Source organism: Citrus clementina, unplaced genomic scaffold (assembly GCF_000493195.1).
Source record: "Citrus clementina cultivar Clemenules unplaced genomic scaffold, Citrus_clementina_v1.0 scaffold_5, whole genome shotgun sequence".
NCBI lineage: Eukaryota > Viridiplantae > Streptophyta > Magnoliopsida > Sapindales > Rutaceae > Citrus > Citrus x clementina.
This window is the reverse complement of record NW_006262201.1, coordinates 27,077,069-27,094,833: the sequence shown is the minus strand read 5'-3', so window position 1 is coordinate 27,094,833 and position 17,765 is coordinate 27,077,069. Positions and strand designations below refer to the sequence as shown.

General features: G+C 32.1%; 1 protein-coding gene across 1 annotated transcript; it reads left to right on the top strand.

Moving 5' to 3' along the window:
• The first annotated feature begins 341 nt into the window (after nt 1–341).
• On the top strand, nt 342–7,173 carry LOC18040672 (lysine-specific demethylase JMJ706). Its single transcript, XM_006432681.2, has 11 exons — nt 342–468; nt 2,023–2,407; nt 3,112–3,268; nt 3,347–3,566; nt 4,107–4,160; nt 4,244–4,323; nt 4,424–4,701; nt 4,840–5,235; nt 5,318–5,739; nt 5,918–6,187; nt 6,276–7,173. The coding sequence occupies exons 1-11, from the start codon at nt 466–468 to the stop codon at nt 6,633–6,635; spliced, it is 2,625 nt and encodes an 874-aa protein (XP_006432744.2). The 5' UTR covers nt 342–465; the 3' UTR covers nt 6,636–7,173.
• Nucleotides 7,174–17,765: the final 10,592 nt, after the last annotated feature.

The window sequence follows — 17,765 nt, the reverse complement described above, 5'->3', positions numbered from 1 at the left end:
TACTTCTATAAAACTATAAATTATCCTCTCGTCGCTCTTTTTCGGTTTTCTAAAGCTTTCTCTTTCTCTCTCTCTCTTTCATCCACATTTTTCTCTCTCTTCCAATTTCTCGCCGGAAAACCACTTTTTCAGTCGAAAAACCGCTTCGTCCGGCGAGAACTTGTCTCCGTCGCCGGAAACCGCTCATTCTGTCTATTTCAATTGCTTCCAAGCGATTCAATCCTTTGGCGTGACGAATTTCTCGAAGGAATTGGATCTCCAAAGTTTGGCTTGGTTTCGACGTTGCTTGATAGAATGTGGCTGGCGTTGAAGGCTCCGTTTTCATCTCTGAACAGATAAGGTCGTGATCTAGGGTTTGCTTTGCGGATTCGGTTCGAGTTTCGTTGTTTTTCATTTTTCTTGTTTTGTCTGTTCGTTGAATCGCAAGTTAAGACGGAGGCCTGTCGGGAACGATTGCGGAATGAAATGGTACGTGATTCATGCTTTCATTTGTTTTCATTTTTTCGTTCTTTTTTTTTTGTTTTCAATTCCATTTTTTAGGTTTCTTTTTTGAAAAGTATAAGAATTTGTATTCGTTTATGCTGTTCAGATCTTACACATTGTTGTAATTTTATCACCATTTCTTAAACGTTTTGCTGTATTTTCATTTCCCTTCATTTTTTATAAATTTGTTTCGGAATTGCTGTAGTTATTTATTTTTTGATAATGGAATCAGTAGAAGGTTCATGACATATATCAATTTGGTAGATGTATTTCAAATGCAATTGAATTGATTCTGATGTCTGATGTAATTTTTTTTATACTAATTATAAAATTTAAATTTTATATTTTCTTTTTCGGAATTGCACTGAGCGATCGCTGAACATAGGCGCCAGATGGATGGTGGGGAGATGCTGCCATTTCCCTTTAATATCTTTAATTTGTTGAACATTTGTTCTTGCTTTTGATCGTTTGACCATTTGGATAAGATTGAGGGCAGTGATTTAACGATAACAATATTATTTTCTTTTAATTTTGAAAAAAAAAATTATTGGGTTTTGGGAAAAAGGATATGGCTAGACCCCAGATGAGTCAATTTATTTTTGTTTGCTGTTGAAAATATGTGGAGGACGTATGGATGTATTAAACTGAAAAGATCAACATGGGTGCTGCAATCAGCCAATTACTCTTTTTTGACTTGAACAAAACCGATAAATAAAATTTGATGTGGTCTTCTTTGGTTGACTTTTGGATTTATTCATATTTTGGGTTTAAATCTTCTTCCTTTCTTAGTCTTATTCTTCTGGGTAATTGAGATTTTATATCATGAATTGCATTCTTAATAAAGATGATGAAGTTCCTTGAAATTCCTTCCAGTCTTACACACTTGAGTTGTTTGCAGCTGTATTTTTCCCATTGTTAAAATTGATGGATCCAACTTTAAGTTTGTGTTGAATTAAATGATAAATGTAGATGCCAAAGGTAAGGTTTGTCAGGTTGCAGAACAAGGAATTTTGCGACTATTTCTGGTTGACATATGTGTGCTATCTGAAATCAATTTTTAGTGTTCCAGTATGACTCATTGAGTGGTAGTCATCCATAATTTCTCAGATTCTTTCAATGCAGTGGACATTTATAGTCATAGTTAGCTGAAGCTATAAAATGTTGGTTGTGTCAAAGCTCTGTGAAATATGACTGAGAATTTTTATGGTGCAATTAGATTTCATTTAATAGTATTTATGCGTCAAAATTTTGTTTGGTAATCTTATGTTGAAGAATTCCCAGGTGAAAAGTTCTTAGAAAATGGTCTTCTAATTTCAATTAGCGTACAAGTGATGTTGGCCATTATGGCACTTTGTTCTGTAAGGTGTTGTTTCCTTGTTTTGTTTCTAATATTATTGGTATTGCACAGTTTTACAAGAAATTTCAAACATTAGTTTTTTTTTTTTTTTTTTTTTAACTCATCTAGTTGTCTTATCTACTTTAATTTCTGCTGACATACTTGTTAACCTGAAAATATTGTTTTGTGTTTAATTGTGACAGGTTGAAGGGAAGGTATGTTTATCAAAAGAGGCTAGAAATGGCTTGGAATTTTTGAAGCGTAAAAAGCTTCAGCGAATGAAATCAGAAACTGTCAATGAGACTATTGGTATCTCCAATATGATGTCTAGAAGTGGAGGAGATGCTTTAAGAGCTTCAGCTTCATGTGGTATTAGATTACATGGTAACGCCGATTCATTTTCTCGGCCAAATACTGCACCAACTGGGAAAGTTGTCTTTTCAAAGCGCAAGGTGGATAAGTTTGACACAAATGATTTGGATTGGACTGAGAAAATTCCAGAGTGTCCTGTGTTCCGCCCAACAAAGGAGGAATTTGCGGATCCTTTAGTTTACTTGCAGAAGATAGCTCCAGAAGCTTCAAGTTATGGTAATTTCCCTTCTATTGTTTATGTGAAATGAATGTTGGTTTTGTGTGATTTTGTTTTCAGCGTACTAAAAATTTTGTATTTATGAACTGAGTAGCCTCAACTTGAGGACACCATTTGGAAAAAATGTTTATATTTATGCTCAAGTATAGAACTAGTGGAATCTGTATTACATGCTGATGAGCCAATTATATACCACAGTTTGAGCATTGAATCAAAATAAATTTCTGACAACCTTTTTTTTTTCATAGTCTTATTATCGTAGAACTAATTTTATTTTTAGACAAATAGTTTTAACGAGTAATTGTATAAGTGATTAAAAAGGGGTAATAATGTTAGCCCCCCCCCCCCCGCGGGTGCCCTAAGCATAATTGTCGGGCATTTGTATTCATTTTGAAGGCTTGATATCTGAAAATCAAACGATTTATTATTTACACAATTCTTTGAGTGTTAGGAGATTGGGAAATCTTTAATCATAGAAATTGATTTGTATATCCTCGTAAAAGTTAATATTTTAATCCGTTCTGTTATCTGCCATTTTCTTGGTTAATATGGTAGGCAACAGTGTTTTCTCTTCTGTGGAAGATTTACCTCATCCAATGTTTGTGATTATGGATATTGAAACTCTTTTCCAGTTTTCTTCTGTCCATATAGGTACTAGTTTGACTGACTTTTTCTCTTCTCAAATCTACACCTTAACTTTCAGGTATATGCAAGATTGTTTCTCCTGTTAGTGCATCTGTCCCTGCTGGGGTTGTATTGACAAAGGAGAAAGCAGGGTTCAAGTTCACAACTAGAGTACAACCTCTTCGTCTTGCTGAATGGGATGCTGATGACAAAGTTACCTTTTTTATGAGTGGCAGGTGAGTTTCTAACTCTAACAAATATATCGTTTGACTTGAGTACTTTTTTCTAGGTATTGAGTAAGTGTAACTTTTCAGAAATTACACATTTCGTGATTTCGAGAAAATGGCAAACAAGGTTTTTGCTCGTAGATATTGTAGTGCTGGTTGTCTTCCTGCCTCGTACATGGAAAAAGAATTTTGGAATGAAATTGCTTGCGGAAAGACAGAAACTGTTGAATATGCATGCGATGTTGATGGTAGTGCTTTTTCATCTTCTTCGGGTGATCCTCTTGGAAATAGCAAGTGGAATTTAAAGGTGTTGATTTCATTGCATTATTATTATTTTTAACCTCATTTTCTACTTTAATAGCATCACCAGGAAAATTCATTTTGAAGTGGAGTCATTTGTTGGTGCAATAGCTGATTGAGATTATCTCTTTCTTTCTCTTTGCTAGTGCTCATTTTGCTCCTTTTAATTCCTTGCCGAGTGGTACAACTTGGAATTTGGACATTTTGTTTTACTAGCCTATGTACGCATAAGAATGAACTGTTGTAGTACAGATGTCTGACACAATAAGAAATAACCAGGGATGGAGAGGTAGCCTTAGTGTGAACAGTATAATGTTTGTAGCATAGGACTTCTGCTCATATTCATCCAATTCTTGTTTCGTTATTTTATATATTTGACTGTACTTCCATTGTGTTTAGTACTTTTTTCTTCTACAATCTTGGATTCTTAGACAATTTTTGACTAATAGTGACATAAATATTATTGGGCCAATTTTACAATTATGATTGTCTTTCATGCATCCCATGCAATAAACTGACTAATTCCGGTTCCTCCGTGTATTTTCAGAATCTTTCACGGCTGCCCAAGTCTGTTTTACGTCTTTTGGACACAGTGATTCCGGTGAGATTATGATATTTCCTTGTATTTCAGGCTTACTATTTGTACAAAGTGTGTTCTCCATACTCATATATAGTTTATTCCAGGGAATAACTGACCCAATGCTTTACATTGGAATGCTGTTTAGCATGTTTGCTTGGCATGTGGAAGATCATTATTTGTATAGGTATTTATTCCTGTTTTCAAGTTTAAGCACGCCCAATATATTTCCTTTTATGGCAAAAATGATCTATACCCTTTTATATCTGTTATATTTATTCTGGCAGTATTAATTATCATCACTGTGGGGCATCAAAAACTTGGTATGGGATTCCGGGTCAGGCAGCTTTAAAATTTGAAAAGGTGGTCAGGGAGCATGTCTACACCCGTGATATTCTATCAACTGATGGGGAGGATGGAGCTTTCGATGTCCTTCTTGGAAAAACGACTCTGTTTCCTCCAAATATTCTATTAGAAAATGATGTCCCTGTTTATAAAGCTGTTCAAAAGCCTGGAGAGTTTATCATTACTTTCCCCAGAGCATATCATGCTGGATTCAGTCATGGTAAGATATCTACATCTTCAGCTTCAGGAAGGAAATTGATGAAAAAGTTCTAGTAGGAAATCTCATAAATATTGTTTCTGTATGCATGTCTGTGATACCATAATTACAATTATCATTCTATCTTTTGTGTACGTGTAGGTTTCAACTGTGGTGAGGCTGTGAACTTTGCAATTGGTGATTGGTTCCCCTTGGGGGCTGTAGCCAGCTGGCGTTATGCACATCTGAACAGGATACCTCTGCTTCCTCATGAAGAGCTTTTGTGTAAAGAAGCAATGCTTCTGTATACGAGTCTGGTACTGGAAGATTTGGAGTATTCATCTGCAGACTTGGTCTCTCACCGTTGCATTAAGGTCTCATTTGTGAATCTGATGCGTTTCCAGCATCGTGCTCGCTGGTTGGTTATGAAATCAAGGGCATGCACCGGCATTTCTCCAAATTATCATGGAACCGTTGTGTGCAGCATATGCAAACGTGACTGTTATATTGCCTACCTCAACTGCAATTGTTACTTGCATCCAGTGTGCCTCCGTCATGGTATGTTATACTTGAGAGTTGTTCTTTATGCTAGAAATTGAATTAGTTGGATACTATGATGAACCTTAATTGCCTCTTCCAGATATCGAGTCTCTTGACTTCTCATGTGGGAGCACTTATACACTTTTCTTAAGGGATGACATTGCAGAAATGGAAGCTGCAGCCAAAAAGTTCGAGCAGGAAGAAGGAATATTAAAGGAGGTTCAACAGAAAGCTGAAAGTGATGACTTGTATTCATATCCATTCTCAAAAATGTTTCATAGCGTTCGAGAGAATGGATACTCTCCATACTGTGAGATAAACATGGAGTTGAACCATAAGCCTGCTGCAAAAACTTGGAATCGGTCAGGGAAATCTGAGTATAGTTGTCATATCCAGCCTATACTGAACCAAGAAGCTGCAAATTTTAGATCTGAACATGCAGAAACTTCTGTTTCTGATGCAGCATCAACAATTTGTTCTTTTGTAAAGCCAATCGAAAGCTCATCCACAGCCAATAATGATGTAAGAAGGCTTCCTTACTGTTAAATGTGGTTTTGCTTGATATTCTCTCTCTCTCTCTGTTCACGCGTACATAGTAGATAGTACATACAAACTTCTCCTGAACCAAAAACCAACTACTAAAATATTTACTGTAAGAATTTTCTGAGTGCAAATTTTTGAGTTATCTCTTCCTGAGCAGGTGCGGTGGCAATCTAAATTTAACTTAGGGATTCTTGCTGTTAAAAACTCCCCTGAAGAAGTATCACGTACCACATATGAATCTTCTCAAACTTGTAATGAATGCCCGAGTGCCAATGGCAGCAATTTTCACAGATCAGAGGTTGGGGCTGTAATGAATCAATACAGTGATGATTCTGATTCAGAGATATTTAGGGTTAAGCGTCGTCCATCAAAAGTGGATAAAAGATGTATGAATGATGTCACGTCTTCAACACATACTGAACATCAGGTATTATTTGTGGCATTCTCAGCTTGAATTATGATGTCTGAGATATGATAATAGAGAAATATGTTCTTACATGTATTCATAACTACAGGGGCTCAAGCGATTAAAGAAACTCCAACCTGAAGGAAGATGTGGTCAGTTGATGCTGACAGAGTTTCGTAGAACTGACGAATCTAACCATAAAAGCAGTCATACCTCTAACTATAAAGAAACGTCAGAACGTGGTTCGAAGGACAGGTTTGCCAGAGTTGGCGGTGCCGTTCCTATTTCTATTAAATTTAAGAAGTTGGCCGATGAGGAAGCGAATAGTAGACAGCAAGAGAACTGCAGAAAAGAAAGGTTCCAGCATGAGTGTGGAAAAGCTCCAAGGGAACCACCTCCTATTGAGATGGGGCCAAAACGCCTCAAAGTCAGAGGCCCATCATTTATAGGATCAGATAGATCAGATTGAAGTTTAGATTGCAGCCTTTCCTTTCACACGCATCATCTAGAACCTGACTTTGCTAACTTCATTTATCTCTAATGGGGTTCAAACAACAAGCAGACCAACACGCAGAAGATTGATTCAGGGAGCAGCGGCAAAAATTAACCAAGTTTAGGACACATTTTTATTCTTTGTGCAGGAGACCTCAAACTGGGGAAACCTGTGCTGACGATTCTTGGGGTTCTCAGGCCGGGTATTTTTCCGACTTTGGCAGGGGAGCCTTCATCTTCCTGCAAGGCTGAAATTAGAAATTGGGTTAGTATATTTTTATGTAAATTTTTTTTTCTTTTCTTTTATCAGTCAAATAAATTTTTGTAGGGCCTGTGGGGTATTCTCACTAGTTCTTTGATTTAAATTTCTTGTGTCTGCTGCTTCCGATTCCTCGTATTTTAGGTTCTTTATTCTTTTTGTAGCAATGGACTACTTGAATAAAATGTGCAGAGAAGAAAAATGCCCATTTTTTTCTTCTGAATACAGAATCCATTAGTTTCCTATCAAAGACCTGCAAATTAATAAATGCACAAAAGTATCTATACGCAAGAAACTTAATAATTCATCCGACCAATTTAGTTAACTCATAGCATTTCAATACCCAATTAACCGAACAATTAGCAACCAAGTTGCATTTTCTACGAACAATTAGCAACTCGATTACCTGATATGAATACGACATGAATAAATGTGTATAGGTCGTCAAATTTGATACGATATTATTTATTAAATGCGTCGGGTTTGAGTTGATAATTTTTTTTCATGTTGGGTTAGGGTTAAAGTTCTTAACTTATTTACTTGACTAATGACACCATTATATTTTGTATTTTAAATTAATTTCTCAGTTTTTGTCATTAAACTCAAATATTAGACATGAATCTTTCTTTTTATTTTTTATTTTTGGAGGGATGAACATATACATAGTATTTTATTTATAAAATTATATATATATGTATTTAGAACTTAAATATTGTAAATGTATAATAGTTTGGTGTGCGTATGTTTGTGTATTTGTAAATGTTTGATGTAAATTTTGATAAATATGTAGATATTAAATGGGTTATTAGGCAGTCTATTTATTTTTCGTGTTAGATTGAGTCTCAATATTTTGACACAATTATTAAATGAGTCGTATTTGTGTCGATCTAAATTTGACAAGATAGGAAGCTGACATGATACGAACACGAGCCGATAACTCATTTTGCCAACTATAAAGATGAGATTCTCTTTTAATTTGAATTCTTGTGAATTTTAAAATATTTTGTGTCATGTGTCATTTAGTGATAATCTATAAATTGATTTTTTTTTTTTTATAAAGAAAGAGTACTAGCAATAAGAATTTTACCATCATTTCTGAGATATAAGAACAACATTTTATGTATTAATTAGGGTTTTTTCGGAAAAAAAGTGGGGTGTCATTAAATTGATCATTTTTTTTTTTTTTTTTTGTAATGTTATGAGATATGTCTATTCACCATTGATAAAGTAGTAACGTGTGTTTTATTCTACGAAATTTAAGTGTACAACAGATACGATTACGAGACTAGCATCACAACCCCTTGAGAGCTAATATCCTTCGTTTACTATATAAAGAGAGGGCATGTCGTTTGTAATCAGTAACCATCAGATATCACCCGAAGAAAACCATGCAAATTCTCTCCTTTATATGTCAATTTTCAATAAACCCCTTTAGCTTCAATTCTTTATTTTATATTATTTGCATGCATGCTTTGAATGCTTCCCAATTGGGGCCACAACATTTTAAGTTTTAACATGATGAAGGCCTTGGTTTGAAGAGATTTTGAAAGAGGAGGTGCTAATAATTCCACTCTGAATCCTAGGCTTTTAAGGGCCTCGGCCCCCTAAAAGGTATGGGCTCCCGCCCGGTCCATTTGCTATGTACGTGACTTGCAAATTAAGATAGCTTGCCGAAAGTTCTCACTTAATTTAAGAGATTTAAATATTCACAATCTAAATGATAAAAAGGAGAAGAAAATTATGAAGAACAAGATATAACATATAATTTAGTTATTTGAAAACTGATGTAGGACAGTGTAAGAATTAAAATGGTGGTTCCCAAAGTTTATCTAAAAAAATCCTGTGTGGGTTATAAATAGCTTAATAAATTATATTTAAAGATTGGTTAAAATCATTCACTAAATAATAAGACACAACAAATACCACCTCAGTTAGGATAAAATTAATTTTTTTTAATAATATTTAGAATATTTAGTCTTATATCTAGAGCTAAAGGAAAAAAAAAATTGAAAAAAGTACCTTGCGAGCACGAATTATCCTAAAAAATCTTTGGTATCTCGTTTAAGGCAATTTACCATAAAAGCATTCTCCAGTTGTAGTTTTGAAAGGAGAATTATGGTCTAATCGCAGTCTCATCCCTTTCTTGTGGGGTTCAAACTCTTAAAAACATTCTCTTTTGAATTGATTTTCAATCATTTACATTAAAAAAATGTTATGATGGAATTTGTTTTTCTAAATATTTTAAAATTTCATTGATGTTAATTAATTAGTTTCTTAAAAATATCAAGTTTCGGTTTCATTATCTGTATGCTACTTTATTGAAGCAATATCTGTTAATTTTTTTATTGATTCATAAAAGTACACATGTGAAAGAAAATTTCATAATCCACTAACATATATGAGTGATAATACAGTCACAAATTCATGTATAAACTTATTTTTGTACAAACTGATTTAGCAATAATTCATTGGTTGAATGAAAATATAAAATAATAAAAATAATTCATATGAACTAAGAGATATTTAATTCAATTAATTTATCATGCCACATTAGTTTGTATAAAATAAATTTGTATAAGAGTTTGTGGCTATATTATTATTCAATATCTATTAGATAATAAATTTTATAATAAATAAAATTAGTATTCTACCATTCAATAAATGAATGCTACATCAGTTAGGACTCAATTGTTAAGATACCTAGCATTACTTTTTTTTTTTAAAATAGTAAACATAAGTATTTAATTAAATAAGCCTATTTATAATGTTTAATCATTACACTATGTCAATCTTTCAAGTTAGGTAAGTCTACCTGACACTTCGCCTCAAAACCAACTCATATCAAACTATTCTTAGATTTCGAAATTATATATATGAGTGAGCACATCTTCACTTAAACACTAAATTAAAAAAAAAAATGTTTCAATACATTAAAAATTGTATTTTTTTGTTTGTTAATGGCATCTTCATTTTAAAGAAAATTGCTTGAAAACTATTCTGCCAAACTCTTGGGGGCAATATTTACACCTACCTTTAGTTATTTGTTTTAAATCATAATTATTGTTTCAATATCTCCATTGGGGTTAGCCGGTTAGGGTTAATAATTCTCTCTTTTTTTTTTCTTTTTTTTTTTGCTGTTTGCTTATGTCTCAATCTACTAAATGAGTATAAAACTATTAACTGGACGACTGATTAACAGGTTGGGCCAGCATAGCCTTGTTGGGTTTAATATCAACATAAAAGCAATGAAGGATTGATAAGACAATCCAACTTGACTCTAGCTTTTATTATTTGCACACTCACCCCAAAATGTTTGGCTTTTGAGACACTTAAGCTTTAACAGGAAAAGCATGTAATTCAATTATTTAACCTTAAAGCTAATATAACGGTGCTATTCAGTCAAAGATAGTGTTTTCTTTTAACTAATGGGAATTATATTAGAGCAAAACACACAGTTTAGATTCACTCACTATAGGTTATCAATAAAAGAATTTAACATAAGCTGTATTCACAGGGCCAGCTAGCTGCCCCATGGCATACCATAAATCATAATTTCAATTTCCAATAAGAAAGAAAACTAAAAAGTGGGGCAAAGTGTTCCTATTTTGTGGGAGCCTACATCCTTTCTTTACCTTGACCTTGTGACCTTCATAAAAGTAGCACCATATTCCATTAATTGTGATTGGATTTGTGTTGTTTGTGTCAAAAAGTTTGTAGGACCAACTCAAACGCTACAATCATTTTAGCCTTTATTTGATGAAGAGAATAAAACCATGGAATGAAAGAAAGTGAAACATGGATGAATTTGTAGAATGAGAAAGGAACAAAGCAAAAAATTATATCTGGTAATGGGTTCTTGTCAAAATCTTCAAAATTTCTTTTCCATCACTAGTCTCCTAAGATTTGTAGGGCAATTCTCTAAGCTTCCCTTTGCTATAAGTCATTGGAAAAGATTCAAAATGTTTCCACTTTTTGTTTTTTTGTAAATAGGAACCTATACTTATAGCTGCTACTCAATTAGAAAAAGAGGGCCTTACTTCTTTAAGTCATATTATGTGGGTTTGATTGGAAAATCGTCTTTTTAAAGTGTGGTCAAGTTTCTTGAGCATATTGTGTTTCTTAAGGAAAAGCTACTTTGATATCATTTCTGCTTTAAGGTATTCAAAAAAACATAAATATTAGGGAATATTTGATGAAGTCTGCCACTAGTCATACTAAAATTATTATTTTAAAGTGCCAGCTATGTGGACAATTAAATCCAATTCATATTATATTATATATATATATATATATAAAGCTGGTACTTGAGGAGGTGATGTGGCATCACAATTTATCATCTTTGTATATTCTCTATTATCTAATAAATAAAAAAATTTCTTTTAAATTTGGCTTTTCATCTTCTCATAATTAATTTGATTGTTATTACACAATAACAATTATGTAAATATTTTAATGAGGCATATTCTTTGTAATGAACATCCAAGGGTGTTATGAATTTATTAAAATAATATAGATGTTCATAACATATATCTCTTAGTCTCCCTACTATCTCCCATTAGCAACCTTTAGTTTCCCTATAACTCCCACTATCTCACAAGGAATTATGATCCATAATTTTTCATTAATTTCATGGAGTGATTATGTAACTATAAAAGGAGAGCTCATTTTTTTATTTTGTACACACACAATTGGAATGGATAAAATCACTCTATAATATATTCTCTCATTTTATTCTTTATCTTGCGTTACTTCTTTATTTGTATTGTTGGCTAATAACTTTTTTTTTATTTTTTATAAGGCTACCTCATCTTAAAAAAAAATCAATTCATATTTTTTATCAGTTTTATCAAGTGTAAAGTAAGAAAAAAAGATAATACTAAATTCTTTTTTCAAAACCGTGTGAAACGCGGTTCTATTTTCTAGTATATATATAAAGTTGGGACTTGAGGAGGTGATGTGGCATCACTATTTCTCATCTTTGTATATTCTCTATTATCTAATAAATAGAAAAATTTTCTTTTAGATTTGGCTTTTCATCTTCTCATAATTAATTTGATTGTTATTACACAATAACAATTATGTAAAGATTTTAATGAAGCATATTCTTTGTAATAAACATTCAAGGGGGAGTGTTATGAATTTATTAAAATAAATGTAGATGTTCATAACATATATCTCTTAGTCTCCCCACTATCTCCCATTAGCAACCTTTAGCTTCCCTATAACTCTCACTATCTCACAATGAATTATGATCCATAATTTTTCATTAATTTCATGGAGTGATTATGTAACTATAAAAGGAGAGCTCATCTTTTTGTTTTGTACACACACAATTGTAATGAATAAAATCATTGTATAATATATTCTCTCATTTTATTCTTTATCTTGTGTTGCTTCTTTATTTGTATTGCTGGTTAATAACTTTTTTTATTTTTTATAAGGCTGCCTCATTTAAAAAAAAAAAAATCAATTCATATTTTTTATCAGTTTTATCAAGTGTAAAGTAAGAAAAAAGGATAATACTAAATTCTTTTTTCAAAGCCGCGTGAAACGCGGTTCTATTTTCTAGTTACATATAATTGTGAGAGTGAGAAGCAACTGCACAGGTGGCATAATCCTGTGATATTTCATGTGTATTATTTAAACTGTAGATAGATTAGACAATTTTATGCGCGTGCAGTGTTGAAGTATAACTTAAGCAATATCACCATCGAAATCGATACTCTCATGTGCACATTAGGAATAAAAATAACATAATTCAATTTGAAAATCTTTAACTGATGATAACTTCACTGCCTTTTCTTTTTCTCTTTAATTCCTTCTAATCATTGTTAACAATTGAAGATAAACCTTCCTGCACAAAGAAGAATAGGAATTCCATTCTAATTAGTTCAATTCTAAATAGGACACGCCTAATTTCCATTATCCCCGTTAAGCACAAGAAAAGAGTAGAACATTTTGGTGAGAGGTTAAACACTTCACTGCCTATTATATATGATATTTTCATATCAAAATCATTTTTGAGATGAGATTCAATCTAGATTTAAAGAATATAAAATCATGGACCAAAATAATAACAATAATAATATAATTATGCCGTAGTATGATTCGATTATTTATACTAGAAGAGAGCCATAGGATCACAAAATATTCTGAATTGTGAGTGCCTAGCTCCTCAAAATTATTACTATTTTGAAGGAACGTTTGACCAATCATAAACTTCTTTGCAAAATCCCCGCTGAAGAATTATCAAGAATGCTATGTCCCTACTTTTTTAATGATCAGTTTCATTATACCAGTGCTCAAAATAAAGAAATCAAAATATCTATAGCAATCTGTTGCATGAGACATTAACAGAATAAGAGTAAAGATATAACTACACAATTTAATTTGAAAATATTTAAAATGTGTTACGGACAATATTCCGCCTCAGTTAAGAATGAATTTTATGTTACACATATAAGGCTTAGATAGCCCTTAACGTTTGAGTTAGTTTGTTAGTATGAGTGAGGCCCATCGACTTCTATATGAGAACATAGCCAAACTCATGCACGAGTAGTTCCGTACTACTTTTCCACGTAACAAGGACAAGGAAAAAATGCATCGACTCTTCCACATGACAAGGTTGAGGAAAAAAGAGGTATCTACTCTTCCATGTGACAACGATGAGGGAAAAAGGCCTACCTGCATGTGACAAGGCGAGTCGAGAATATTATCACACATCGGCTGAGAATAGTTGCTGAGTTACTAATATAAGTACTCCTCAGCTCTACTCAAAATCTAGCTTTTGAATATGATTAGGCCCATAAAAAAAAACATATTAATCACCATAATTTGGGATTTTGTTTTTCGATGTTTGCAATACTAATGTCCATGATATGAAATAATGGCAAAAATTTTGGCTTAGAATTGACTCAATTGAGAAACTTTGAGATCATATCTTATGGATCCTAATTATGTGATGCTTATCACTTTTATGGTCCTTGATGAATTAATTGAAGTATGGATTTCAAAGTGAACATGTGGGTGTTGAATTCTAGCATCTATCAGCACATCACTTGAAAACAAATTAAATCTATGACAATAGCCGTAATATTTATCATACGGCTCTGCAGAAAGGCAACAAAAGGTAAAATTGGTTATTACATGCGAGTTTTTAGTTATACATACCCTCTTTAGAGATCCAATCATTATTGAATCATTAGATTATATACTCAGATTTTCCTAAATATTATTTAAACTTCTAGTGTATCTCATGATCATTCCTATCTATTTTCTCTCTATTTTTCTCTGACCTTTCAACGAAAATGAAAGCCTTTTGTTGTAATCACGTGGCTATGTTTTGTCAAACTAATTGTGTTCCAAGTTTATTACAACATTTCACTGCATATACGAAATATAATTCTATAATTTACAGAAAGGGGATGTGAGAGGTGAAACATGCCGACCCCTCTGCAAATTTTCATTGACAATAAATTGTCCTGGAAATAGTGAAGCTTATGTCGGTACTGAGTATTTTTCTGGCTCAATTATTAATTAAAGCTATTGATGATCGTTGTCACCGGGTCATTATCAATATTCATCATCACATTCTATGAGTTCAAAATACATAAAAACTAAAATCACAAGATCATGTGATGTTCACTCTCATTTTGAGAAGTCAATATTAGCGGAAAAAATATTTTATTCTCTCTTGTGAAGAAAAATGTTCTACTATGTGTTTATGTAATGACAATACGTAAGAGAAGTGCTCCCACAATCTTAGATATGTGGACCATCAAAAGGCCGAAGAGTTGATGGGGTACTTTATTTTTAGAAATGGCTAGATCAATGGCCAAGCTAACAACATTTTTTAGGTGGGCTGAATTTCTTCTTTTTTTTTTTTTCTAATTCAATGCTTACATATTGTATGAGTGAATTTTATGAATAAAATGTAAAGCTAACAACATTTATTAGGTGCGTTGAATTATACTTATATATTGTACAAGAGAACTTTATTAATAAAAAATTAAAGATACATCTAATAATACATAATGAGGTTTGTCCGTCAAAATATTTATTTAATACATCATTTGAGATTATTTAAAGAACATATTTATCCTTTAAATGATAAAATCAAATAAGAATTTGATAGTTAGAGAGATGACATAACTAATTAAAATAAAAATTTTATATGGGTTTCAATAGTGGTAATTTTGTAGTTAAATTAAAAAAAAAAAATCTAAGAGAGCTTGGCCAAACTTCCCTCTTTGAGCTTTGCCACCAGGCTAGACCCAAAGCCTTGTAGATGTATGCATTGAGATAGGGGCGGAATAAGCCATGTTTGACTAAAGAGACCAAAGAATTTATTACAAAAACTAAAGGGGTCAAAGAATTTATTACCAAAAAGATTAATATAAACTCGAATTTAATTAAGTAATTATCAATATAATGAATAAAAAAATATTTCAAAAAGTAAGTAAAAAAAATAAAAAAAATCCTCATTTTTATTTTTATTTTTTAAAGGTAAAGAGTTTTTATTTATGGAGGTCTAGATTCCAAAATTATGAATATATATATATATATATATATATAAAAGCAGCGTTCATCACAATCAATTACCTAAATCCGGGAATAATTTAGATTATCAATTGTAAATTAAATAAAGAAGCTAAATAATAAACTAACCTTTTCAAAAAATAAAGTTGAAAAAATTAGAACTGGGAATTGAGGATTTTACGGTTTAGAAAGAGAGAACTGCCAAATTGAGTATTTGGGAGAAAATACAAGAGTCAAACATGGGCTACTATTAAAGTTAGCTTAATTTAAAGGATATACTTATGCTAGTATTTTGGTAAATATAAGTAACTTGAAGGATTTTATTTTAGCTATCTTATTATTTAACTTAATAAATTGCATACTAATTTTTTTTTAAAAAAAATTGTATAGGGGCCACAACCCATGCCCATCTCTTCATGGAGCCGCCCCTACGTTGAGAGACAAGATCTTAAAAATCAACCCAAATTTTGAAATAGAGTTTATATATATGCAATTAGTCCTTTAGTGCGGGTGTTCTTATTTTTTTTTCATGTGGACACACTTTATAACTGCGGGGTTTAAAACAGTTAGTTTTTAACTCTTTTAAACCGCATAATTTTATAGTTCATCTAATAACTAACTCTTTTAAACCATACAGTTTAAAAATATGTCCGCATTAAAAAAAATGCGGGCGTCCGCACCTGAGAATGATTATATATGCACTATTGAGCACGAGACCCTAATTTTAATATTATTTAAAAAAATTACCTAACTTGAGAAAACTTAACGGATGGATAAACGTTCAACAATAGTACTACAGACACTGATCTTGATCAGATCAAAGGTCTAGTCAGTAAGATCAGAGGTTTTAGGGTTTGAATTTTGTAAGATATAGTTTTGTGCAGAAGCCAAGTCCAAATGTCTAATGCATAAAGGTTTTAAACATATGCAAATTCAGCTACAGACCCAAACAACTACAATTTGGTCTGGAGCCCGGTCAATTTGATCGTTTACTCAATTTAGTAGACAAGATAATTAATTAATCCCCTTAGTCTAAATAAATGTACAATAATATCTTATTGTATGGAATAAAGACACCATATCGAAATCTGCTCTAAACAAAGGAGGTGATGATATAATATTTAAGGTATTAATGTAAGATTCCTTCTTGACCTCTCTCGTTATAGCAACAGCCTTGGGAAAATAAGATCAAATACCAAATAAAGAATTTGATTTTTGCTTCTCCATCTGACAAAAAATAAAAAATAGATGCTTCTATACACTACAGATTTTGTATTAAAAATTCATGAGAACATGTGTGTTTGAAACCCTAATTCTTGTTACCGAGAAGAGGTTGACATTGATCTGATTAATTAATTGATTTTTTTATAATAATCACTGCATTAATAATATGACGAAGCTCATAGCTACAGAAAACAAAATATTGTCAGTCTTCTATTTCTGTTCTGCGTCGGTAGCTGCAACAAACTTTGGAATTTATTAAAATTAGAAACATGCACATTAACATAATCAACACTTTCGTATATAAACAAATTATTTGTTTAGTACATAGCTTCCAGTGCTGTCGGGAACCCTAGGAAAGCCAAATATTAAATTATAAATCGATCTTAATACTTGTTATTTCATTAATATTTAAGCATTTTATACATTCTATGGATGACCCCTTGTAGTACTAGTACTAACCGTAGCTTAAATATTTATTAATTAAAAAATTTTGGAGTTATTTTGAAAAGTCAAGGAATTCACTGGATGAGGATTGAGTTGATTCATTTATTAATTTTTGTTTATTGGAGTGTTTCAAGGAAGTAGGATCAAATGTCTTTTTTTTGCATGGAGATCCCCATATGGCATCTTGTTGATCTCAAGATAGGGCTTAATGTAATAAGCAAGTTAGAGACAATGTAATGCACTGATGCCTCAATGTTTAAGAAAATTAATATTATTATTAGTTTGGGTAGTCAAAACATAATCAAGGTTCAATTCTATTGAGCACCACTCACTAGTCACTAGTTCTAATTTCTTCACTCTTTGGCTCAATCCACTCAAATTTTAATGACTTTTTTTTTTTTAAGTATCTCTCTATAGAAGTAGGAGGGTTGACTGAGTTCAGATTAATTTTTTTAGCCTCTATTTCCCTCAAGATTTGAACTTGTCTGGTCAATCAAATAAAACTATATGAAAACCACTTAAGATCTTCGAGACACCAAATCAGTTACTTCAAAAACTTTAGAATTAACATATTCTAAAAGAAAATTTGAACAATAATCACTAATAGGGTAATTTAAATTTTTGACTTACACGATTCTAAAA